The sequence below is a fragment of the Apus apus genome, chromosome 22 (assembly GCF_020740795.1).
Source record: "Apus apus isolate bApuApu2 chromosome 22, bApuApu2.pri.cur, whole genome shotgun sequence".
Lineage (NCBI taxonomy): Eukaryota > Metazoa > Chordata > Aves > Apodiformes > Apodidae > Apus > Apus apus.
The window spans coordinates 1,111,024-1,136,569 of NC_067303.1; the positions used below are offsets into that span (position 1 = coordinate 1,111,024).

At 46.8% G+C, this 25,546-nt stretch overlaps 1 protein-coding gene across 1 annotated transcript in view; it reads right to left on the minus strand.

The window, feature by feature from the left end:
• Nucleotides 1-24,830, minus strand: part of ETS1 (ETS proto-oncogene 1, transcription factor) — a 75,978-nt gene extending 51,148 nt beyond the window's left edge. The window contains exons 1-3 of the mRNA XM_051638533.1: nucleotides 24,741-24,830; nucleotides 18,044-18,126; nucleotides 15,827-15,971 (exon numbers count right to left, since the gene is read on the minus strand). Coding sequence (XP_051494493.1) covers nucleotides 15,827-15,971; nucleotides 18,044-18,115 — 217 coding nt within the window. The 5' untranslated portion in view covers nucleotides 18,116-18,126; nucleotides 24,741-24,830. The remainder of the gene's footprint in view (nucleotides 1-15,826; nucleotides 15,972-18,043; nucleotides 18,127-24,740) is intronic.
• Nucleotides 24,831-25,546: the final 716 nt, after the last annotated feature.

The window sequence follows — 25,546 nt, forward strand, 5'->3', positions numbered from 1 at the left end:
AAACACAACAGCTACGTAATAATGTGGAGCAACACCGCCCAGCTGCTATGGACAGGAAATGAAGAACACCATATCCAATTAAAACTGCAGGGGGATATTTATGGCAGAACGTAATTAGCCAAATTGGAGCCTTCCCCAAAACTGCCATGGGATTTTTAATGACCGCAAGCGGTCACGGCTTCAGTTTGATGTTTTGTCAAGTAAACAATATCCAGAGGGTATGAGACAAAAATCAGGAGCACAGGGGTGGTGGGGTGGGGGGAGTTCTATGCAATTCCAGGGAGAAATTGAGACATGAAAGGATTTATCGTAAGGGGGACATTGTTGGAAAGAGCAGCAGCCACCACTCTAAGAAAGGAAAGAGCAGGGAGGTGGCTTTGGGTGTGGAGGTGGCCCGCTGCAATGAGAGGAAAGAGCAAGCAGCTGCCATGATCGTTCCCCAGGGAGATACCTTTCCTGGAATTTAAAATGATATGAGAAATTCTTTCAAGCACTGTAATAGCTGGGAAGTACTTGAGTGAGTTGTTTTAGTCTGGTAACAGGAGGCTGGATTAGTAGTGCTGGTGACTACAGCCTCCCCTTTTTGACTAAGCAGTGGGCATGGAAATAGAGCTCATTAGTCACACATACTACGTGTGCCCCAGAGCTGTCTGCAGGGAAGGCTGGCTGCTCCCACATCCAGCATTTGTGACCAGGAGGGGATGACCATTACGAAAGCACTGGCTCCTCCATGACCCAGATGGCTGTGGCCTCTGGGGTCCCCTCACTGCTCTGTGCTCTAGGGCTGGAGTCACAGAAAGTCCCCATCCTCCACGCCGTCTGCAGTAAAAGCAAGTTTCTGTTCATGCCGCGGACATCCAGACTTTAGTCCCCAGTTCAGCCCGAGACAGCACAGCCACAATACCATCCTCTGAATGCCCTCCAGGCACAAGCAGAGGAAGCCGCCTCAGAGCCTCCCAACTCCTGCTCTCATTAACTTCCCCAGGAGATGGCTCACAAAAGCATCTTTGTGGCCAGCGAGGCATCAGGACTCCAGCACACGCAGCGTGGCCGTGAGGGAGCGGCAGCTCCGGTCCACACGCCATAAGTACCTCAATCAACTGTCTTGGAAGCTGCTTGAGCATCTTCAAGTACCTCCTGCTATTGGTTTCCCAGAGGTCCCATGCTGATTCAAAAGCTGATTAGTTAATCTGGGCTCCAGCAATGAAATTCTGCCTTGAATTTTGTTGGTAGGGGGTGCTGCCACTCACTTGTTACCCTGCTGGAAGAACTGGCTGGATGGAAAATCCTCGTCAGCTGCTCTGCAGCACCATTTGCGCTCAGTACATTTTCCCTCTCCTCCTCAAGTAACAGCACTGAGTTCTTGGTAAAAAGAACCTGAGGATTTTTTGCCTTTTAACTCTCGATATTCACAAGTATTCTGAGCATGCACAGACCACACACATCAAACCTGACCTGTAGGACCTCTTAGCTTTGGCCAGACCTCTCAGGCAGCCTTCTTCAGAGCAGAAACAAATGTGGCCACCTAAGACTTAAGCAACATGTCTCTGCCTGCAACTTTAGCATTCACTAATCTCTGTGACAGAGGTTACTGAAACTACTTCTCATGGTTCTTGAGATCCCCTTCCCTGGGAAACAGGTGAGGGATCGCAAAGGAGAGGCAATGGGATTGCTGCTAATAAAGCAGATCTCCTGGACAGTTGAACTGTATTCAGTAATACTTATCTGCTCTTTCAATCTTTAAAAATAAATAACACCACCACCAAAAAAAGACCCACTGCCTCAAGAAATACCAAGTAACAACCACTTTTTGCTTTCATAAAGGTGTCAGGAGCCACACAAGGACCTCCCAAGGAAGGTGAGTCCAGCACCAATCTCTAGTGTCCAAATTCACAGCCTAAGAAATGGCAGCCATCAGAAAAACACGCCTGCACACAGCCTGTTGGAAGTGCTTAGCCTGGGGAAATAAAACACTTGATTGCAATGACACTCAGGTTAACACTGTGGCCAGGACAGAGGGTTCAAGAGATGGAAGTTTTATTTCTGGTTAATATTTCCACTTGATCTCTTACAAACCTTTGTGCCTCCAACCCTTTTTTAAAATGAAACACTTTCACTCTTCACAACGGGCTGGGGGCATCAACTCAGCAGTCCCAAAGAAAAAGTTCAGGGGTTGGGGACTGTGATGGGGTCTTGACCGAGAGAGATTTGAGGGGAAAGCTCAGGAAAGAAAACTGGGATTCCCATCCCTGGTCACGCAGGATCCCAGGAGGGACAGACACTGATCCAACAGCCAAGATTCTTCCACCCCAAACCACTGTCCCATCATGTCCATGAGATGACAGGTGCACACAGCCAGTCTATGGGCACCATAACCTCACAGACACCATGCCCACAGCAAGGGAAGTGAAGGATGAGAGCCACACTAGAGTTAAAGCCCTAAAGCTGCCCTCCCCAGACAGGCTCTGCTGGTGGAGACACCCCTTCAGCCCACTGCATCATATAATCATAAAATGGTTTGGGTTGGAAGGGACCTTAAAGATCATCCAGTCCGTGGGCAGGGACACCTCCCACCAGACCAAGTTGCTCCAAGCCCCATCCAACCTGCCCTTCAACACTGCCAGGGATGGGGAAGCCACAGCTTCCCTGGGCAACCTGGGCCAGTGTCTCACCACCCTCACACTCAAGAATTTCCTCCTAATGTCTAACCTAAATCTCCCCTCTTCCATCCTTCCCAGGATGAAGGATTCACCTGTGTATATGTTTCAAAGAGGAAAAACCCTGGCCTGGTGCTGGAAACCTCCTCACTTCCAATTGTCTCCTCTTGGCAACCCGGCCGGAGAGTGAATAAACGACAGAGAAATACTCCGCTCTACACGTGTTTGGGTTTTTCAGGGTGGTTTTCTTGGACAGGGATCCTGGCTCTCCAACAATACCCGTCTTGTTCAGCCCCACACTACAGAGGAGGCTTGAATAGATCTGTCTAAAATTATAAGCGGGCAGCCCCTGGGCTCTGAGAGATCACAGGCCACATGCTGGGGCTGAACAAAGCCTCTGCTATTTCCTAACAATTAGCCCAGCTAAAAGGACATCTATCTCCTTCTATTAGAGCCACCACGTGCCTCCCACTCAGTCCATTGTAAAGCTAATTAAATAACACGCCTCTCTCCCCATGAGCGTCTCCTGATTAGTCCACTGAGGTCCTAAAGCCTTGCTGGTGGAAATGGGGAAGAGACAGCTGGTCTGCAGGGGCCTGCAACTCCAGTGGAAGCGTGGTGACCCATCCATGGCAATCATCATCATCACCATCAGTTATTGCAGGTTTTTAAATTATCTTCAAAATGCCATTGAACTGAGATCTTGAGATACAAGGGGGTTCAGCACAGACACTGGTTTGCTTGCCTATCTGCTTCCCCACCACCTGCAGTAAAAGTTGTGAAAACAGCTGATTTATTATTTTTGGGGGCCTTGCTACTAGTTGGAAGAAAAATAGCAGACATAAATACTTTTTCTAAATATGTTCCGGGTGGATGCAAACCAGTTTGTGTTTTTTTTTTTCACACGCTTCTCGTTGGGTTAAACCAGTGCAAAGAAAATAAACAAGGAAAATGGTGTGTCATTCAACCTGAGCTCAAACTTGCTATTTTTTGCACTTTTAAAATAGGAGGACATTTCAAAATGGGGAAAAAAAAAAAAAAAAGTAAATTAAAAATAATCTTGTTAACAAATCCGCTTTTTGCCCAGTTTGATCACTTCCTTGAGCAGGTTGCTATGGGAAGAGTAGGTCTTGGGTGTGGATGAGCTGAAATGAATCTGCCTTTTTAGCTGGGAAGCCTGATTCATGTTTTAGTATCACGATGGAACAAAATACACCTCCAACGTTTGGAATTTCCTTAAAAAAGGAACGTTAGCTCTGGCAAGTCAAGCAAATTAATTTAGATGATACAGCAAACATCACAGGGGCTGTCTGCATTGTCCTGAGCAATGCTTCAGAGAGGCCGAGGGCCACCAGGACCCCTCATCTGTCCCTGGAGGAGGTCAACACGCTCTTCTGCAACACTCAACCTGCACCTGCTCAAGCTGAAAGCCACAAGTGGCTTTTCTCTCTGACACCCTTCCCAGTTCTGCAGAGTGAGCTGCTTTTGCACCACTACGAGTGCGCAGCCTCACACAACAGCAAGAAACTGCTAAATCATTCCAGATGTTCAACACCTTTTCTCACACTCTCCCAAGACCCGGAAGAAACAGAGTTTCCTTCTGCCAAGTCTACAGTCAGCAATAGTTGTGAATATCCCCTTTACCCCTTTAAATCATTATTTTCCACCCTTGGCTATTTAAATCATTATTTTCACACTGAGGGAGCATAGCTGGAAAACTGGGAAGGTGGGTCAACAGACTAATGAGCTGATTTCCTGTGGACCTTTGGATCCAGGCTCCAAACAGCTGGACCTGCCGCTACAGCCAGAGCTCCATCCACTCAAGGAAAACAGAGAGACCCCATTCCTCAGCTCTCATGGTGGGGAGACTGCAGAAGGAAGGATATGGAGGAGGAAGCAGAGCTTGGTTTTGTTCTGATGGGAACCGGCGAAAGCTGACATAAAGCTTGCTCTTGTTTTCCAAACCCACGAGCCACCTGTGCTGGTCACAGCCATCCTGAGTAGCAGCCACGGTTGAAACCTGGGTGGGAAAATGCTGGGAAGCTTTAGAAATGCATCATGGCTGGCTTCCCAGGAACTATATTCATTAGCCTGGGTGCACACATGTCCATGGGTTTTTGTTGTAAAAAGTGCAGGGAGCAACTCATTGCCCATTGCTGTTGAAATCATACAAACCTTACGCTAGGCAATGCAAATAATTTATAAATTTAATCCACATGAGCAGGTAAATCTTCACTAAAAGATGCTACATCGCCTGAAGGCCTACAAGGGGTTGGTGCAAGAGCCAAGCCCAAAACATAGTCTGAATGCAACACAGGAGCATGCTACTCAGTCCTGTGGCTATTTTCAAACCCCAACAGCCAGGTCTGACTGCTTCATTCATTGCAAACCTACAAAAAAAAAGAAAAAAGCAAGAGCCAAGAAAAGATGTCTTGGATTAACCGCCTGCCTCCATTCACCCAGCTAGTGCCCTTGATCCCAAAGCTATGGGAATGGCTCCACAAGCCACTTGATTAATAAGAGCCCAGGGGGGGAAAATCGTTTATATAACCTCGTCTTCTCTAAACTTCCTAAGTGCTTTAGAAAGTGGCTGCCCTGGAAACGCAAACTGGAAACGAAAAATATTATCTCTTCCATTTATAAACATCTCTGGCGCTAATGAAGTGAGGAGCAGCAGCAACGGGGAGGGGAAGGTGGAGATGCATTTGGTAGGCATGGGAGAGCCCTGATAAAACCATCTCGTTTCAGGTGGGTGTGGAGTGGAAAGTCCTCCCAGCGTGGGCTGGTGCCACTGTCAGCTGCTGACTACAGCACTGGGAGGCCCCCAGGGAGGCATTTTGGAAGATGGATGGGTATGGAAGTATCTGCTCTGCTAAACAGAGGCAGACTGATAGCCTTCCTAGGTGCAAGTGTAGGGGGGAGGAAGACAGGGTGACATGAACGAGGCAAGAGAGGATAGATGAAACATTAAACATCTGGTCTCTGAGCTTGAAGTTGTAGCTTGGATGGAGCATCAGGTCTTGATATTGGAAAGTGGGGAGCAAATATTGATACTTACTGTGCACACAGACTCTGTGGCACGAACTGCACAGACCAGGCTCCTTGTGCAGGTCAGCAGAGCACATCTGATTACACCAGTCTGGTCTAAATAAACATACAAGTGGTCCAGATTAAGCTTTTGGGTTCAACCACCCTCTGCCTTGCAGGCCCTCAGACACACATCTCAATCAGAGAGCCAGGAGAAGTATTCTGCAGAATAGTCCAACCTAATTCTCCATTTTCTTCCCAGGCTGGCATTTCCCACGGAGATTTGTTTTTGCATCAACACAGCCAGCACTAGAAAATGCTGAGTTTTGGCTGTAAATGTTTGGATTTCATTTTGACAAAATATGGATGATTTCCGCAGAACAATCCCTCACTTTTGGCAGCAACAAGAGGAAAAATCAAAAAACCGTTATTTCATCCAGATAGGAGACTGAGCTGACACCCAGCCTGGAACTCAGCAAAGCAGGCCACTGGGTTGCCTTGTTATCCTGTCATTTTAATTACTGTAAAGCAAAGGAAACTGCTACTAGTTTCATATAGTAGCTGTTTGCCTCAATAGAAACACAACCAAAGCTGCCAGACAAAGGGAGCATCTGGTCTCCCAGGCTTAGGAAGTAACTAGATGCAAAGCAGGGGGGAAGAGAAGGCCTGATCATCTCTGGAGATGTTTCACAGGAGATGCAGATACCCCAAGGTCGCAGCGTGGTGAAAAGCTGGTCCAGGGCAGGAATGAGATGCCAGCTTTATTTCCATCACTACCTTCCCTAATTATTCATGCCTCTTGAGCCTGAAAAACTGGGTTGAAGTCTCCCAAGTGCAGGCTCTTCTGTGAGATGCCTGCAACTGACCAAATTAGAAATTTTCCATGAACAGGCTCCCTTGGGGCACCTCCTCATTTTTTTTCCTATTCCACCTCAATGCTGACATCAGTCTGGCCAAAACAAGTGCCCTCTGGCCTCCCTTGAACATAGGATGTGGGGAGTGAATCACGAAACCAGGGGAGAAAGGCATTTCTGACTCCTGAAAAATACTTGCTGATGAGTTAGGGAGCAGCACTTTGGGCCAGCTATTCTTCAAAATCAAATCTCCACTTTGCTGGAGCAGTTTTTTTGCTCCATCCCATTTGTGCTCCAGGAAGCAAGAATATCTGCAAGTGTTTTGGTCACTCCAAGGCACCCCTGCTTGATCAGCCTATGCCATGTCAGTGGCCTTGTTTCCCTTTCCAGGAAAGGAAGTCCTGTAATGAACTTTATTATATTGCTTTCTGGTGTGTACACTCATCCCCTCCATTGCTGAAATGAATGGCAGTGTTCCCACTGAGGGGGTTTTTTCTCGCAGGGCTGCAGCCAGCCTTGGGGGTTTGGAGGCTAGATCCTGGCCTTGAATCCCAACCTGTCCTTGCAGCACTGTGGAGGAAGATAAAACACCAAAAGAGGGGATTAGAGGTCTCTGAAGGCAGCTCCCAAAGGATGGACCTGCGCTGCTCACGCTGGCTGGGAATCTCCCTTCATAAGTTTAAGGCTGAAATTAAGCACACATGTTAATTCCCCCCTCCATCCCAAGCTTTTCCCACACCTCACTCAAGTAATTTGGAGGCCAACTACAAGTCTCCCATGGCTCTTCTGCACAGAAACCATCTTCCTGACATACACACACAACCTCCTTAGCCCTGCCTGCTGCCAGAGAGGCAACCTTCCTTCCTGGGGAGAGAAAAACTCCATTTCACCTCTAGTGAAACAACCAACAATTAACTCACTGCAACTTTTTCAAAGCCTATTGATACAAACCCCCAGAGGGGAAGGTCCATCCAGTGGGCTGTAAACTTCAGCACATGTTCAGCAGCTTCAAGGGCTCACCCACACCAGCAGTTCAGTGCCACTTAAGACATCAATTTTTATTTTTCTGACAATATCAAGCACTTGTCCAACACCATTCCCCAGGGACTTCCAGTCAGTCGCCTGACCTCAGTGAATTAAGCATCGCAATAAAATGTGCAATGAATTAATCATCTGCATCTCCAACGTGAGAAACTGCTGCACAGTCACTCACAGGCAGCCTTTTGAATGATTTAGGCATCTCACTCCAATGGAAGTCAGTGGGATTTAGTGCCTAAAGACTTTCTGTTAAGCACTGTAGCCAAGGCCTTCCAAATCCCAGCTGTAAATTCTCAGCCAGATCTCCTAAATCTGCTATTCTTATCCCTGAGAACCATTCCTCCACAAAAAGACCATGAATGCTGGGGAAGAGCCACCAGGACTGAGAGCTCAGGTGAATGAAACCACCCCATAGTCTGGGGATGTTGCATTATACATACCAGGAACTGCAGGGTCCTTTCAAACAGTTGATTGCTGCAAAGCAGGAGAGATGCAAGGAGAGGAGCAAGAGAGCATGGACCCTGTATCTGCCCTCAGGAGCTCCAGACAAGGTGAGAAACTTCTCATGCACAAAACAGGCTCTAGTAAACAAGGTGCAGAAAGCACACTGCATTAGAGAAAGCTCAGACCTGCTTTGAAAGGGAGGAATCATTCCCAACCACAATTAACAGCAGAGGCAACTTGAGTTTACTGCTATTTAGTTTCAGAAAGAGCAGAGAGATGCAATCCCTTACAGGATCCCTTCATGGAGTATTCATCCTAATCCTGTACTTAGTCTTGTGTGGCTTTAAGTATGGTATTTCTCCTTCCTGCTCCTCATCTCTCCAGCCTGCATATAAGCTCCTTGAGCTGCATGGGGCACAGGCCAGTCCAGCCTTCCTGGAGGTGTCTGTGTGTTAGAAATAACAATGAAAAAAAAAAATACAGACCATCCTAAAGCAACTTGCTCCCCCTCCCAACGTCTGACAGCCTGGTTTCTCAGACTGAAGTGATGCAAATAGCTCAGATAAGGTCCAGATAAAGTATCTGAGCTCTCAAGGGCTTATCTGAGTTGAACACCAACTCCAAAAATTCTGAAATTTGCCCTCTGGGACTATCTCTGTAGAGCTTGATTTCCATCTGAAGCCTCGACCTCCAGAGGCTGCAGAAACAACTCCTGTTCAAATGCATTCTTGAGATAGCAGGGTGGGACACAGCAGGTCTGCAGCTCCCCTATCCTGCACTATCTGGGGATTTGCCTTCTGGTGGGACTGTTGCAAGATCTGAGCTGATGGCTCAAGGAACCGGTGACGGCACCTTTCACCACCAGTGCTTGCACTGTAACAGATGAGGTAAAAGATCACTTTCCCTTGGCTACAAAGTGCTCCATGCTGGCTGTTCCTTTCATCCTTGTTCCCTCTCAGTAAAGGGAGTCAAGGATCGATGCTAAGAGCTTTGATCAAACAGACCCAGGCTCACAGTAACAGAATCTCTAATATTCATTTACTGTGATAGATATTCATGCTTAGAGATCCAGCCTTTCTGAAACAGAGAGTGCTGCAGTGGTCTCAAAGTGTGTGAGACCTGGTAGTGAGCATCTACTTCTAGTATGGAGCTCAGACTGTGAAAGGAGCCAGGAGAAGTCCAAAGCCAGGCTTAGAGAGAGTTAATCGAGATGTCTTTGTAAAGTTTGTACAAAGGGCCCATTAGGTCATTTACACCTGGACTACAGTTATTCTTTGTCCTGCAGGAGCATCAAGGGTGCCCCATCTTACAGCCAGATTCCATCTGCTGGGTGCTCCACAAACACAAGAGTGAAAGATGGCAGGAAGGATTCCTCCTCCCAAATAATCAGGAATCTAATCAGTTACATACACCTAATGCAAATCTAGCAAGGATAAAAAGAAGAGCTTTCAGAAAACAGCTCAAAGCTCTGCAGAAATTATCCCCAAATCTTGCTGATTCAAGCAGAGAAAGATTTCCTCTCTGTCGAGGTTTGCAACCGTCAGGCAGAGTTCTCAGGCAAGAATAACTACGAAATTCTATAGGATGGCTCATAAACCATAGGAAAAAAGAAAAAGATTTCATTTCCTACTAAAACATTCCCCGTGGCTCATTCCCAAAAGGCCAGCATGCCAGAGGGCTGCAGCAGAGTGCTGGCTCCCCTTCTGCATGGGCACTTCACCCTGGCTAAACACCAGGGGCTGGGGGAAAACGCGTGGGCAGGATCTGGGCTTTGCAGCTCCCCAGAGCTCAGCACTGTTGGCAGCACCAGGGTTAACCACGGCGGCGCCCTGTAATGCAATGATTTCTGGTTTATTTCAGCAGGGGAAGTGTGTCCCGGCCTGATTAGCCCAATGGTTTCCTCTTTTCCCATAACCTCCAGACCCCCATGGCCTAAGTGTTTACTTTCTGAAATAAAAAATCTGCTAGTGTTTTTCTTTTTTCGGGGCATGTGTATTTTGGGAGGATTCGGGGGGAGGAAAGTGAAGAGGGGGAGTTGAATGGGATGGGAGGCTTGCATACACCTCCCTTCTCTCTCCCACCCCTCACCCCCAGCTAGCTCCTTTCCAGCTGCAACCTCTGAGCTGAGACTTCTGGCTTCAATGTGAGAGAGAGAGAGAGAGAGAGAGAGACGTATTAATGAGAGAGTTCAGTCTCTTGCTTCAGCAGCTATAAACACAGCAAACATCTGGAGGGAGAGAGAGGTGCTTCATGCTGCCAGGAGCTGAGAGAAACAGGCTGTTTTCAGGGTCCCAGCCCCGGTGCTCCCCATGTCCCCCTCTGCCTGCCCTGTACATAGGTCTCCTGGCATCACCCAGCCAGTCCTGGTCATCTGGAGAGAAAACAGTAGCTGGTCTCACTCATGCTGCCCTCCTTGCTCTGTGTCAGGGCAGCAAAGCCCACCTAGATGCTGCTACAAGAAGGGCAGTCCATCATGCAACCCAAACCCTCTAGAGGTGTTCTGCTGCCCAGCATCCTCAGAGGCAAATGCTTGTGGGTCTGTAGGTAAAGGAGACTGGGAAAGCTCAAAAAAACCCCAGCTGTGCTTTCTGTGGCCTGTCTGAAGCAAGTGTTTGGTGGTGCAGGATAGCCTCCTCCTCTGGAAAAAAGAAACAGGTACATCCACCTCACTTCATCTCTACAGAGATCAATCCTACTCCAAGACCATCCCAAAACAAGACATCTGCAGTCATCCTCAAGGTACCATGGAAGCCCTGGATACTCTATTGGCTAGTCCTTTTCCTCAGTTGAGTTCCTTGACTCAACACTCAGTTATTCCTTCTCCATGGAATACCAAATCTGCCAGTCCTGGTCCAGCATTCCAACTTGCATTTTCCCTCTTGCTGAGCTCCTGCTCCTGGATTTAACACTTGAGGCCCTTAGCAAATATGCAGGCATCACCCAAAAAACAAGCAACAACCTCCCAGCTTTCCTCCAGCCACATCCCAGGGACTAACACCCTGTTGAGAGCACAATTCCTTCCTGCAGCTGATCCCCAGCTGACACCAGTCTGCAGTTCAAGTGGGAAAAGAGCTCAGTGCTGGTTCTCTGGTAGCGACCCAACGAGCAGGGAGCTCCCTTGGGTTTTGCCTTTGAGAGGCGAGACAGCGATTTTTCCAGAGTCACGCAGGAAACAAATGGAAAAGCGAAAGCCTGGATTTTTGTAATTCTATTGCTTCAGCACAAATAAACCTCTCCAAGTGCTGACTTGCAGCACGTTAGAGCTGGGGATGCAGAGGGAGCGTCACCAGGTATCACAGCACGTGTTTTCCTCACCTGCAAAACAACAGGGATCCACACAAATCAGACATTAAGTCCAGCTCCTGCTGAAGAGCAAACAGTAACTGTTCAGCAGCCTTCACGGGCCTTGTAAAAGGGCCAGGAGAGTCTAAGACACCACAGGCAGCCCATGGCTCAGCAATTCATTCACAAGGGGATCTTTTATCTCAACCAATAGACTGGAGCAAGTGCTCTTAACAGAGAAAATTATGCATGTCCTTCAACAAACCCAGATTGCACACCCAAACTGTGACATGCCTTTAACTGGAGCCAATGAAACACCCAAAGACCATCAGGGAGAAGAAGGGTCAAAGAAGAATCCATTTCAACCAGGCTATACACAGCACCAGACCCCAAGGCTTGCAAGAGGCTGGGTCGCCTCGCTGGCCAGAGGAGGACAACAGAGCCCAGCAGAAAGGGCTCATTCATCCCCCAGGTGGGAGTGAACGGCCAGGGAGGGCTGTGGATCTGGAGGAATGTCTGGAAGAATGACCAGCAGGTTGGGCAGAGGCAGCATTTTGTGCTTGGCTTTTGTGGACCCTTGAAATGAATTAGCATCCAGCTGCTCTGCTCTCACTCTCCCCTCCCAGTGGTGGCTCACCCCTTTTTTCCTCTCCCTGTTCTTGTCTCCCTTCTACCTTCCTCCATGTCCTCCCTTGCCCCCTCCTCATTGATTAAGGAGGGAGAAGACAGACTGCCCAATCGAGAACTGCCTGAGAAGTCCTGCTAGGTCTAGCAGCCACAAGCAGATGTGTGTGCCCTGTGAAAAGACACCCATTCATCTCTGCAGAGAGCGTGCGGGGGAGGCAGCAGCAGTGCAGGGGAGGAGGGAAGTGTTGGAGGAGGCTGAGAAAAGGAAGGAGGCCACAGTTAAAAATAGGATAAAAGGACATGAAAAAAAAACCACAGAATTATTTATTTATTTATTTATGTATTTATTTTTTCTAACGTTTTGCTTGGAAAATGTGCTGCAGCTGGAGAAGCCATTGGGCTGAGCTTTCACCTTCCCTCTCCTCTCTCCTCCTCCCCAAGCCCCATTCCTCCAAGCGTGGGCCTGGAAAATGGCCCAGAAACTGCTCACAGAAAGAGCTTTCCTCTAGGGATCTCCACCAGGGAAAAGAGCAGGTCTCACAGAAAAGGAAGGAGCAACATGGGGAAAAGCTGGGAGAGGTGGCCAAGGCTGGAGGTGGTCCTCATGGGATTCCTGCCTGCAGTCCAGGCTGAGCTGAGAGCTGGGCTGGGAGGAAGATGCTTGGGTGGCATCAGACCTGCAGCTCTAATTTCTCCTCTAGAAAAAGTTTTCAGTCCATTTCTTGCCTTGCAAAATCCCCAAGCCAATCCCATTTGCCTCAGTGAAGGCAAGATCACTCCCCCAAATGCTTCTGTAGTATCCAAAAGGGCGGGAGCATCTTCAGTCCAGGCATGCTAATTCAGCACAACAACAGTGGCGGAAATTCTTCAGCCAGAGTATTTTCATCTCTCGCTTGCCACTAACAACAGTTTTATCTCCCCTATCACTGAGGAAAACAAACCCATTCAGAGTGGAAGGGCTTGTCAAAGTGGCCTTGGCTCAACAAGGCAGTGCAGGCAGGACTATGTCTGTGCTGAAATTATAATATTGTTATCAAATCTTTTTCTCCGCTTCAATTTTATGCCTAACCTTGTATCAGCCAAAAAGTATTGCCAGAGGGTAACATTAGGATACTATTGCCTTATGAATTAAGCATACAGTGCTAAGTGTGGCTTTCAGCATCCTTTCAGCAACCCTGCAGCTTTGGGCAGACATGGCACCCTCAATTCTGGGCTGCCATATGGTTCAGCTAAGGTGCAATGGCCTCTGCGCTCCTATTCCCACCTGTCCAAAAAGCAGAGCTACTCTTCATAAACAGGCAACAGCTCCCTTCTTGCTAGTTATTTTTTATCACCTTTGGGATGAGCCCTTTGCTTGCTGTGGACTCCATTTGGGTTGATTCTCTGGACAGTAATCTGCATTGCAGATTGTGGTAGCAAAGCTAACAAATAAAACCTGCGCTACATGTTTCCTAATTTTTGCTTTTTAAACAACAAAAAAAACCTTCTCAAAAGCCACCACCTTGTCTTTATCAACAAGTTAATCCCACATCAGGCTTACCTTTATGCATGTCATTGAATAATCTAATCAGACTCCAAGCACGACGTAAATAAACTCACCCAAGTTTCAAAGGCAAAATATCTCTAAATGCAAGCAGCTCTAAACTTTTAGAAACGTTGTGGGTTTCTGTTGCAAGAGGATATATTCACACTTGCGTTTTCCTTGTTGACTTGCTTCTTTCACCAACACCAAGACCATGAAAACCAAAATAGCCTCTAGTACACCAGAAGAATAGATGACAAATGGTTTTAATGGGCACCCAAAACACAAAGGAGAAATGAAAGACCGTTCCTAGCAGTATATACAAATGAGAGTTTCCTCTCATTTAAAATTAGAAACTACTCTAGACTTAAGAAACAGCAGAATAATAAAAAAAAAATCTGAGAAAGAGTACCTTGCTTTGCAACAGGAAGAACTGAAAAGTAATTCTTAGGTATTGCAAGAGAATCAGAGACCTGTGCTACCCGTCCCTATATACTGAAAGTTTGAGTGAAACCTGTTGAGGACAACAACCGTTTTTTTTTTTTCTTTTACTGCCTTCTCTGAGGTTGGAACCAGGCTCCAGTCTCTGCAACAAGAAATTTCACAGACCCAGCATGGGGTAATGAAGATCTGGGATGCAGATATGTTGGTCCCTGGAGAGAGCACTTTCACAGAAAAGGGGAGAGGGTAGGAGAAAAAAAAAACAACACAAAACACAAAGAAAACTTTCCAGGCACAGATTTGCAAAATGTTTGAGTAAATCCAAATGCTGCAAGGGCAGATTTCATCAGAGCAGAGTTGACATCACGCTGAGAGAGGTCACCCACAGGAGTTGAGCAAATAGCTGAAATAAGAACAGCTGGAAATAGGCAGCAGAGTTTTGCTCCAGCCACAGGCGTAGCGCTCTGTGTCCATCTCCTGCTCACACACAAGTGCTCACCAAAGGAGGAAAAAAAAATGGAATTGCCTGAATATTTGCCAAGGAGAGATTTCAAACTGCACATTTCACCGCAACAGTCCCTGGCTCTGCTGAACTCCTTAGCTGCAGAAAGTCTCTAAACACCAGGGCTTTTCCCCTCCCAAGGGGCCAATGTGCATAACTAGCGAGCCGGGAACAAGTCACAGAAGACCAGCACATACCACGCAAAAGCTTACATGGGATTTAAGTGCTTCATGATAGGCTTATGTGGGACTTAAGTGAAACATAAACTTCATATTGGCCCTTTGCAAAGGTCACACTTGTACAATTTGAGCTCTTTTGCTCAGTTCCTGCAGTTGGCCTGTGCCACGGTGTACCTGAGCCCTCTTCTCTGCACAGCACAACCGGGCTCTTGGCTGATGCGCCAGCAGCCATTCTGCAGGCAGGAGGACCCACTGCCCACCCAGCTTCCACACTACCAGCTGGTTATACAAGCAGCAGCCCAAACTGCAAACTCAGCTTGAAGATTCATAGGTTGAACAATGTGGCAGGGTCACCAGTGATTTTGTAATGACTTTCAAATTCTGAATGTACTAGAGATGATCACCTCATCCAAGTCAGTGAATTGCTTTAGCTGTGCAGAACATTGCAACCACAAAGCCCTGGCAGCACAGCATGATCACAGAGCTCCTCCACTTGTGGCTACCTGAAGACCATGCCACCACCCTCCCAAGGAGCAAGGTGATGAGCTACAAGGGCAAGAAACCCAAAATGACTGCCAGAGTGGAATTAAAACTCAGAAGTCTCCAGATCCTTGCAACCCTCCACAGAGGCCATGTTTCCTTTCCAAAGGCACCGGTGAGGACATCAGTCCTGCTAACACCATGAGAAATGCTGAAGGTGTAACCAGCAGGTGGGCAGGTCCACCTAGCCCACAGTAATTTCCCAGAGACACCCACGTCTATCGAGACCCCAGGGAGCAGTAACCCCTGCTGCAGTCCCTAAATGTTAGGGAGGTACATGCAAGGCATCAAAATCACCCCCCAAAAGAGGAGAAAGGTTCTCCCAACCATGGCAGGGAAGAAAGAAGCTCCCAGCCTTCAGCATCACTCTGACTGCAGAACAGTTAAAGCAGGTTTAATGTTTATAATTGTTTTCTGCCTCATCTCCACCATGAGAGACCCTTCAGGACCAGCAAGGCAGGTACCGACCTGGTGGTGCTGTGGTAGGTGCCCTATAGATGCATTAAGGGGCAAAACACCCTGATAAATGAAGTCAGTACTGGCGTAGAAAGCAAATATAGGAAGAAGGGGAGAAGGAAGACATGCTGGACAACAAACAAGAGCATGCCAGGGCTTTAAGGATTGAATTTTACCTGAGCACGCTGCCAAGCCCCACAGCACAGGCAAAAAGGTGCCAACCCGGTTTGCAAACCCACCCCCAAAATGGCATCTACCTGTGCTATAGTGTTCCAGGCCAGTGGGCACTTCTTGTGTGGCTGGCTCGTCCCAGAGTGGGCAGCATGTCCTCGGCTGGCAGCAGGAGGACTGAAAGCCGCAGGTAAACCAGGGGTCCTCGCAGGGGCTGGCGGCACCTTGTTTCTGGGGGCAGGGGAGGGAAACGTGTCAGGGGAGAGGGATTCCGAAGTGGCTGCTGCCCTGCGCGAGGTGGCAGAGCACTAATCCCCCGCCAAATTCAGGCCCAAAACCCCCCGAGATGACAGGGTTCGCTCAGGAGAAACTACGTTGTGCAAACTCACCTGGCTGAGGGGCGTCGTGAGGAGGGCAAAAAGGTCCTTTTTTAAACAGGTGTGAGGGAAAAATAATAAAGGCCCAGAGTGAGAGCGCGTTCAGCAAGATGGTGGCAGCCGAGAGGCCGCTCCTCGGGGCTGGCTGAAGGGGGGACACCCTCCGTCAGGGGGTCTCGCTTTAGCCCTCTCAGCTGAAGCTGTTCTTTTTGGGCAGCCTGAGACAGGAGGTCCCACAGCCCCCCAAAAAACGGGGGATGGCCGGTGAGGGGGTGGAGGGGTCAGAGGCCTGCCCAGGGCTCTGCTGGGTGAACCCAGCCCCACGCTGAGGTAAGCCTCCATATATATCTGCATATTCCTATTTATCTTGATACTCTTTGTGATTATTAGGTTTATATTTGTATTACTTGTGTTCATGTTTATGTTAGTCATGTTTATATTTATATACAAATGTATATATAAGTGTGTGATATGTGCACAAGAATAAACACGTGTATATTTCTATAAATTATCTATTATTACATATATATTACATGATATACTGTATTATTATATGCTTACACATAATACATTATATATATAGATACGTGTACTGGTTAGATCACAGAATCATATAATCATTTTGGTTGGAAAAGATCTTCCAGATCATCCAGTCCAACAGCTAACCCAGCACTGCCAAGGCCACAGGCATGTATATACACACATGCACATAATCCTAGGTTATAAATGTTTGGATTCATTGTATATAAACCTATATTTATATTTTATATACGTATTTTGTATATAAAGTATGTATTTGTATAAAGTATATATTGTATATACAAGTATATATAGATATATGGAAATGATCCCAGGATATGACCTTCATTTTATTTTATGTATACTTATTTTATACATATATGTTTATAAAGATGTATATATAGTGTGTATATATGTGCATATATCTCATACACAAATTCACCATATATACATACATATATATACATATATACCATATAAAATTTATGGTATATATACATGTATATCTTTATGTAAGAGGATAACAACATATACATACATACAGATAAATTCAGGATGTTTTCATTTTTTATTGTTATTGTTATTTCCCTACAGGGAAATAGCTTTGCTTCATCTCCAATCAATATTTAAAAGCTAAATGCATGGTTGGAGCCATTTACAGGAAAATATTGAGCTGTGTTAGAAATTTTTCATGTGTCAGAGTGATCTTACCATCCTGATTTAGTGAATATTTTGCTTTCTAGCAAGTTTTCTGTACGGCCTGGTGTCTCAGCTCAGAGTCACAGCTCTCGTCTGACCTGGACTAGGATCTTCAGCACTGGTCAGTATTTTTTGGATGAATGTCTCTAAATTAGGGTCTGATTTCTCTAAATAAGGGTCGAAGCACTGTCAAACATGTCCCATAGCTGTTGGTAGTCAGCACAGGCATGCCCAGGATCACACCCTCACATATATGTATGTATATAATGACTCATCAGCCTCACAGATAGAAAGGAGTTGACCTGTGAAAAGGAGCACCACAGTTGTCCAAAACCTCCAGAAAACCAGCCAAATGTTTTCCAAAGCTTGCTCTGCTTTGTGCTGATCCCACTGCATTCACCCCCAGCAGGGAAGGTCAGCAGGGGGAGCGGAGGCACCAGGACAATGGTTACCCTAACAATCCCCCTCCCAACACAAGCGCAGGAAATCCGATGCAGCGATCCTATTTCCAGTTGAGGTTTGCAGCTTTGTAGAGGTTCAGATAAGCTCTGGGTAAACACTCAACATTCAGACACTGCCCTGAACTACGTGAAACCTTGGAATTTTTCACAACACAAGCCATGTCAGTGGGTGGGTTGGCAAAGTCACAGCAACCAAAGAGAAAACCCACTGCCAGGGATAGAAAAATAACACAAACTCCTTTCTTACCATCACTCCGGAGCGACCCAAAGGATAAGGGGCTGCGTTGCCAATGGTTGTGTCCATATAGTAGCTCATCATCTCAGAGGTGCCTGCAGAAATGGGGATGGACATTAGACACCCTGCTGCAGAAAGCATGACCATTGATAGCACCAGCTAAACCTGTGCTTTCTCACAGCCATATAAAGCTAGGGACCAGACTGTCATCTTAACAAGTTTAAGCTGGAAAAGCGAAGAGGAAAAATACCTGTATTAATAGCAGATATTGTGATTAGACGTGTTGTATCAACAATACAAACATACAGATCCGTTAGTGTAAACTGATGAGAGCCTGACAATGGTGAATGAATTATCACCTGGAAGCTGATGGAGCTACTCTGAGGGAAGATGAGATCATATTTCCTTTGCTGCAGAAGAGGTGGGAGATTGTTGCCAATTTTTTTTCTTTTGAGAAAAAAAGAGCAAAAAGCCAGTTTGTTGAGATCGACACCTTTCCTGTAAAAGTCTTATCACAAACAATCTGCTTCACAAAGAACTCTTCTGTTTTCAAGAGGCATATTCTGTTTTCCCCCATTAACTTGCTAAAGCTCTCCCTTGCATGGCTGGGGCTTATACACCTGAGTAATTTGTAGTGCCTGCTCTGCCTGCAGGAGCATGTCACAGTTTCATGTATCATTCCTGGCATGGGACATACTCCTCTGAGCAAGTCCTTTGGCCAGTGCTGTTCCTTAGATGTGATTTTTAATCATCGATTTAACCTATTTGTGTAGCTGAGGTGAAGGAGCTGCAGTCTGGCTCGGTTTTCAAATATGGAGATGTCTTTTCCGCTCTCCTTTAAATGCACAGTGGAAAACAGGGCTGAGGCATTTTCTGTGTCTGGGGGAATAGGGCTTAAAGTTTCTGGGAGGGAAAAATAAAGGGGGAGTAGCCTGGGCTCAGGAGGGCTCGCTCAGGCAGGATATGACTTGGAGCCAAGGGGAATGGCTATTTTCATCACACTGCTACACAGCACAGCCTGCCAGATGAAAGAGCTGCCACTGCTTTAACCTCTCTGAGGACAGCAGTTCTGGCTCCTCTGAAATACCTTCATTTTGGTTTCCCAACTATAACCATTGCAGATGCAGCCACTTGTCCAAGTCATCTTCTAGACAGAACCAGCACAACCACGTTTCCTTCAGCCTCTGCTTCTGCACTGCACCCACAAATACCTCCTGGAGGCACTAGGACCCACTCCCAGCCTTCCCTCCTCTCCTCCTCTGCTCATAGGAGGCTTTGGTGCTGAAGGGGGGTGTGGTGGTTTAGCAAACATCCAGGCAGAGCCTGCCTCAGCTGGGCCCCACTTGCCACTGAGGCAAGGAGGGACTGCAGATCATGTCTCCCACCGTGCTCTGTGACTAATGGCCAAATGCAAAACACCTGCATGTGTATGTGTATTAAATTATTATCATCATTTCCTGCTTGTTATTGCTAACTTTTGCTCTAACACCAGTATTATTTTTTTAAAAAACACCCTTCTTTTTCTAATTCACAAAACTGAAAACTACTTGCATGGTGAAAGAATGATGAGCCTATTTCTCTTTGTGCCTTTAGCAACCCAAAAACATACTCTGGCTGAGAAGCCTTAACTAATCTTAGCATCTGTGCACACCAGCCTGCCCTAACTAGGCTTTAAAACACATTAGCTTACATCTCTTTGCAGCTGGGTCAGCCTGCAGCTGGGTAGAACAATAAAGGTGTGTGGAGCCCATTTCTGAGCTCAGCTGATGAAGGTAAGGTGCTCAGCCCCAATTCACTGATCCTAACCTTAAAGTAGAAGCCACCTCATCTCCCTCTAGCTCTAAAGACTGAACTGCCAAACTGTGTGAAAGCAAGACAGAAACTGCAAAATGGAGATAGACAAATCTACAGGCTTATTTGCCTATTTCAGTGACACACAAGTGTCCGAGAGTAAGGCGTTACAGCACTAAAACAGCAGTTAAAAGAGCAGTCCCCATGAGCAGCTTTTTTTCCTGCTTTGCAGTTTGTGCAATAGGCAGCTGGGATTTGGTTGTTTTTTTTTTTCCTTTGCTCAAGACACCAAAGTCGTTCCAGTTCTCAAGCAGTCCTTTCATGCCTCACTGAATGCCATTTGCATGCCCTCGCCAGCTGAACCTTCCAGCAAAGCACCACACGTTGATGCTCGAAGCAGCATGTGCTTTGGTCACAGGAGAAGGACTAAACCCATCCTGACACCCAGGACAAGGCTTCATGCAATAAAAAATATCAATAAGATTTGCCAGAGCTGGAAAGCAGCACCCTCCTGAGCCCTGGACTGAAAAAGGGGAATTACCATCTCTAGACAGCAGCTCCAATAGATTTATTGCAAGAACAGTTTGCTTTTCTATGTCTCATCCCCTGCAAGCTGCACTGCTAAAAAGCACAAGGGGAGTCAGAAATACAGTGCAAACCTCAGCAACTATGTGCATCCCCATCCCTGTCTGCTCAAGGCAAATCTGACCTAAAAGCAAGTTAAATCAGTCCTCCAACCTGATACAGATTTTGTGGGTGAGAAGTGTTAATCAACAGAGTGACAAGCTTTAGGCTGAAAAAGGGACCTGGAAGACAAGACCTGCTTGAAGAAGGCAGGTGAGCAGATTCTGTGCACAAAATAATTATGCTGTGGAAACCATGTATGCAAGGCCAGCAACAGGAGGCAAGATGACAGCAGAGAGGGAGCTCTGCTGTACTTTGTCTAGGCTAATTTTAACAGAACTTCCACCACTTCCCAGAGGAAACTATTTCACAGCCCAATACATCTCTCACTGTCAGCAAGTTTCCCTGATGTCTGAGCGATATTTTTCTTCTCTTTAGCTTCCCCTAATAAGAGCCTAAATAATTCCTCTCCTCCCCTTGGATGCCATTAGATAGCTTTAATGACTGCTCAGCAGCTACATTCACTAAATTCAGTGATAACGCTTTTTGTGGCAGGTAACTTGGCTGATATTAAGGAAATCACTGCAGATTTACACCAAGATAATCAAGGTCTACAGCTTGCTGAGAGCTGTTAATAAATAGAGGAGAATCAGAGCCATTTGGTAAAATCCTTAATGACTTAACAGCTTGACTTCAGCTTTATTGTTTGCTCTTATTATTCCTGTCTTATTGTGAAAATGTGTGGGAGAAACAGCATTTATTTTGGGACTTGATCAAGTACCAGCCAAAGCTATTAGACTCTTGGGTCATTTCTAAACTGAATTAAGATTCTAATTTCATTTCAACATCCATCCCCCTTCTTTTACAAGGTATGGGTGTTTTTGTAAAGGAGTTACCAAGCTTAGTTTAAAAGAGAAAAGCTGTTTGTCCTTGTTATTAACTCACACACCTATGCAGAAGTTAGGAAACAGTTGAAAATGTGTATTACAACAAAGTGACCTTTGTCTGTTGGGTACATGAAGTCCCATTGCAATATTCCCATATATTGTTTTACTATTTTATTGTTTTAAGGATGCAGAAAGGGAAGTGGAGTGAGACCACAGCAACTTCTCTGTGGCAGAGTCAAGACCAGCAGCTCTCATCTCTGTCTCCCAGTTTAGTGCTCTGTGCATGAGTCTCCCTTGTCTTTTGTAAAATCCTGTGGCTCAGATTGCTCCCCAGTTTCTTAGTTGTGGGAAAGTTCAGCTTCTGCCCATCCTGTATCTCTTAGCCCCAGGCTGGCAACCCAGTAAAGATGTCACTGCAGGGTGGCACAACTGGGACAGCTGCAAAACAATATTCGGGAGCTTTTCTCCATCCCAATAAACCAACAAGATTCCTATTCTGCAGGGTTAGCTGGGAAGCCAGGAGGATGAGGCAGCATCAGCAGCCCCATTAGAACATTTCTGACTCCAGGAATGTGACTGAAGACTTTAAAAATGAGAAGCAGCACCTTCAACACACTCATCCTTGTGGGCTGCTGCTCTGGCAGCTCACTGCCCCAGACCTGCTCAGTGATAGCCATTTTATTTTTTGCATCAAGGGATCATTTATCATCTTTGAGGGGGTGGGGAAAGTAGCTTGTGGAAATTACATTCTTCCGCAAGTCTTTAACCCTTGGAATCCTGGCACTTTCCAGGCCTCCTGCCAATTCAGTTCTCAGGAGAAGGAGTGTTTGTTGATCGGTTGGCATGTTAAAAACCTCATTCAATTCATCAAACCCTGGCACTAGCTTAAAATAGACGGAGCATCCCTAATGCAGGGATATGAGCAATAGAAATGAGTGTGTTCCTCTTGCTGCCTATTTACAAAACATGCTTTTTAAGAGACCAGCTACCTCCTGTCTCCATTTCATATCAGAGCATCCCACATTTGTTATGATTTTAAAACTCTGCAGCATTCTCAAAGCTAATACCTGATTTACTGAAGGAAAACCAGGAAGGGCAGTCAATAATGATGTCATGGTAAATAGAGCAAGATTAACAATTGCCCTGCTGCACCCTCAGTAAATACTCTAAGAGATTAAAGGACTTGGCTAAGGTCATATAGAGAAAGTGAGGGTGAGACCTGAGCCCCAGAGCCGCTATCTTAGCTCCAGGGCAGGGACTGCAACCGGATCAGCGTTGCCATAGGAGGGTTGTCTGTGCTGTTTCTGGGATGGATGTGGCTGACATGGGGGCTGCCTGTCAGCACATCACTTTCTGCTTTAACACTGTGCTCTTTCTTTTCTCAGGAGCTGTCTGATCTGAAGGGGATGTGATGGTACCTTAAGAGCCTTCCCATTTGTCTGGACAAACTCTAGCTGGGATGGATGACACCAGTCACAAGAGAGCGCTGGGACGGTGAAGGTTTGGACCAATCTCATATACACATGCACCTACTAGCCCTTGTTCTCTGCACTTGGGAGTAAACTGCTTTCTGCTTTAGACTCTCTGTTCCCCCTGCTCATTTGTTTATTGCTCAGTTGCTATTTTATAATTAAGCTAAAATAATGCCACTGTCAACAGCACCACCAAATCTATAGCAAGCTGACAGCACAGGTCATGGCCAGGAAAGGGGTTTAGGTGGGATCCTGAACCAGAGAGGCTGTTGCCATTCAGTTGTGCTGCTCTCCCTTGGATCCTGGCAGCTACTTGCAAATGCAGGAAGATGTGAATGGGTGGGTGGGTGGGGGGGTAATTAGGTCATCTGTTATTTCACTCATTAATTTCCCTTTGTGAAATAATGGTCTTACAGCACAACATCATTGGGCAGATCCTCAGCTGGGGCGAAGCAAAAGGAGAAAGGACCGGATGAGTTTCCCACAGTTTAGTGAGGGATCCCCTGTACAGAAGGATCTGTCCCTGCAAGGAACAGCCATCCCCCATCTCAGAGATGGCCTGAAAGCCCAGCTGTAAGTCTTGTGTTTTGCTCCAAACTCCCTGTGTGACCTGTGGCAGGACACTTGGGACCAGCCCGACCAGTGCTTTGAAAGCCCCAGCAAGCACCTCTTTTCATCCCAACAGCTTTAGAAAGTTAAGTTACCTTTCATTTCTCTGTGCCTCAACTTGCCAGTTGTATAAAAAGGAAAATAGCACCGAGGTGTTTTCTGATGTGGAGAGGCCTGTGGCACCCAAAAGCTCAGCAGTGAAGCTGAGGACAGGACACACACACACACACACACACACACACACACACGCATCCCAATGCCAGGTGCAAAAAATACAGAAGAAAATTTCCACTAAAATCTCAGCCCCTGGATGAGTGGTGCCATTCCCTGCTGGCTAAAATGAAAATGTCTGAAAATGAAAATAGCCCAACAAATCTGGCTGTTTACAAGTCTGGCAGGGCAAAGCCAAATTAGAGGCAGCATGAATAGCCCGCAAGCAGGAAACCGCTCTGGACCCAGCTCACAGCCCCCGAAGGTGTCAGTTGACAGCACAGGATGGGAAGTTGATGGTAGCTGTAATACCAAATCAGTGGCCACATGCAAAGCAATGATTTAGAGGCTAATGGGAAGGGGGAAGGCCTTGGCTGTGCTCCCTGGGGCCTCATAACTCCCTCTAGCTCTTTTTTGCTGGGTGAGGAGTGAATGCAGGATTGTGCCCTTCCCAAGGAATGGCAGCGGTACAGCAGCACCCTGTGGCTGTCACACTTGGGGCTCCAGTGCCTTCCAAAAGCAAGCACTGGCACCTGTGGCACTTTCTGCACTCGTGGGGTGGCATTGCTATTGAAAACACACAGAGGTGCAGCAGAAAAACCCCTCACAAGTATCTCTCCTAAGGCAGGAATCAGCCCTGGCTGAGGGAGTCTGCTTCTTGTCTGTCTGTGCTCAGGGCTGGAGGGAGCCGAGTGAGCATCCAACCCTGGGTACTTTGCTTCTCCTCTGCCTCACCACAAAAACAAACCAACCCCCATCCAAACCAAAATGCAGCTCAAAGTAACTGCAAATTTAATCGACTTTAATAAAAACCTTTCTACTGAGATGAGGGAAACAATAATGCTCTCCTAAACATACATATAAACTTTACATAGTCTATACAATTAAAAAAAAAAAAAAAAAGAAGGATTTTTAAAGGGAAGCATAAGCTCAGACATATAGATAAGACCCTGCAGTACTGTTAGCAAGCACATGAATCAGTCACTGGGTGAAACTGGAAATGGAGAGAGCAAAAGTAAATCACTGGCAAAACAAATCTTAGATGTCTTGAAAATAAACACAGGTACCTACAACCCCCAAAGAGTTTAAAGCGACTCTCTCCCCATCACCACTTACTACTTAGCTGAAAGGCCAGGGGAAAAGCTTATGTCCTCCACGGCTTCCCACACTTGTCTCCGATTTCTTTCCAACTACCTGGTGCTATCCTCTTCACTGGAGCTGGAGAGGATGGAAATACCATAGTGTTTGCAGCAGGGCCGCCTATTCAAAGGGAGGGGGAGTGGTCAGCCCCGCATCCAGGGCGGTGGGAAAGGCGAGCTCCACGCCGCTCACGCTCCGGCCACCACTGCCAGCCAGGAAAAAGTCACCTCTGGCAGTTGTCACGCTGGTGGGGAACAAAAAAAAAGATGTTGCTTGGAGGTGGTCATGCAGCCTCCTGCCACCCCGTAGTGTGGTGGCTTTTGGGTCCGTGTTGCTCCTGTGTCCTGTAAAGTGATCTGAGGGCTCTGGCATGCTTTGCAAGGGTTATTTGGGACCCTCAGACTGCCTGTGAAGTGGAGCTTATTCTTGCATGGCACTGAAACACAGGGACACAGAGCAGGGAGAGGTTTATCAAGCCTTGATCCCTAAACCTCAGCTCATCTGCTGCCTCTGCCTGGAGGTGCCTAATGGCAGAAACTGCTGTTTCCTCCTAAAAGCTCTCCTGGGCACCTCCAGCTTTCCTGCTGCCATGCACATCCCAGGGCATCGCTGGCTCCAGAGTGCTGTGCTCTCTGGTACTTGCCTTACCTCCACCCTGGGAAGGATCCAGCCTGGTAGCATGCACTAAAACCCCTCATCACATGCCTCTGATATCAGGTATGCCAGAAAACAAGCCATGGTAGCTGCTGCTTGCTTTTAGAAGCAATCCCCCTTCTTTTGGG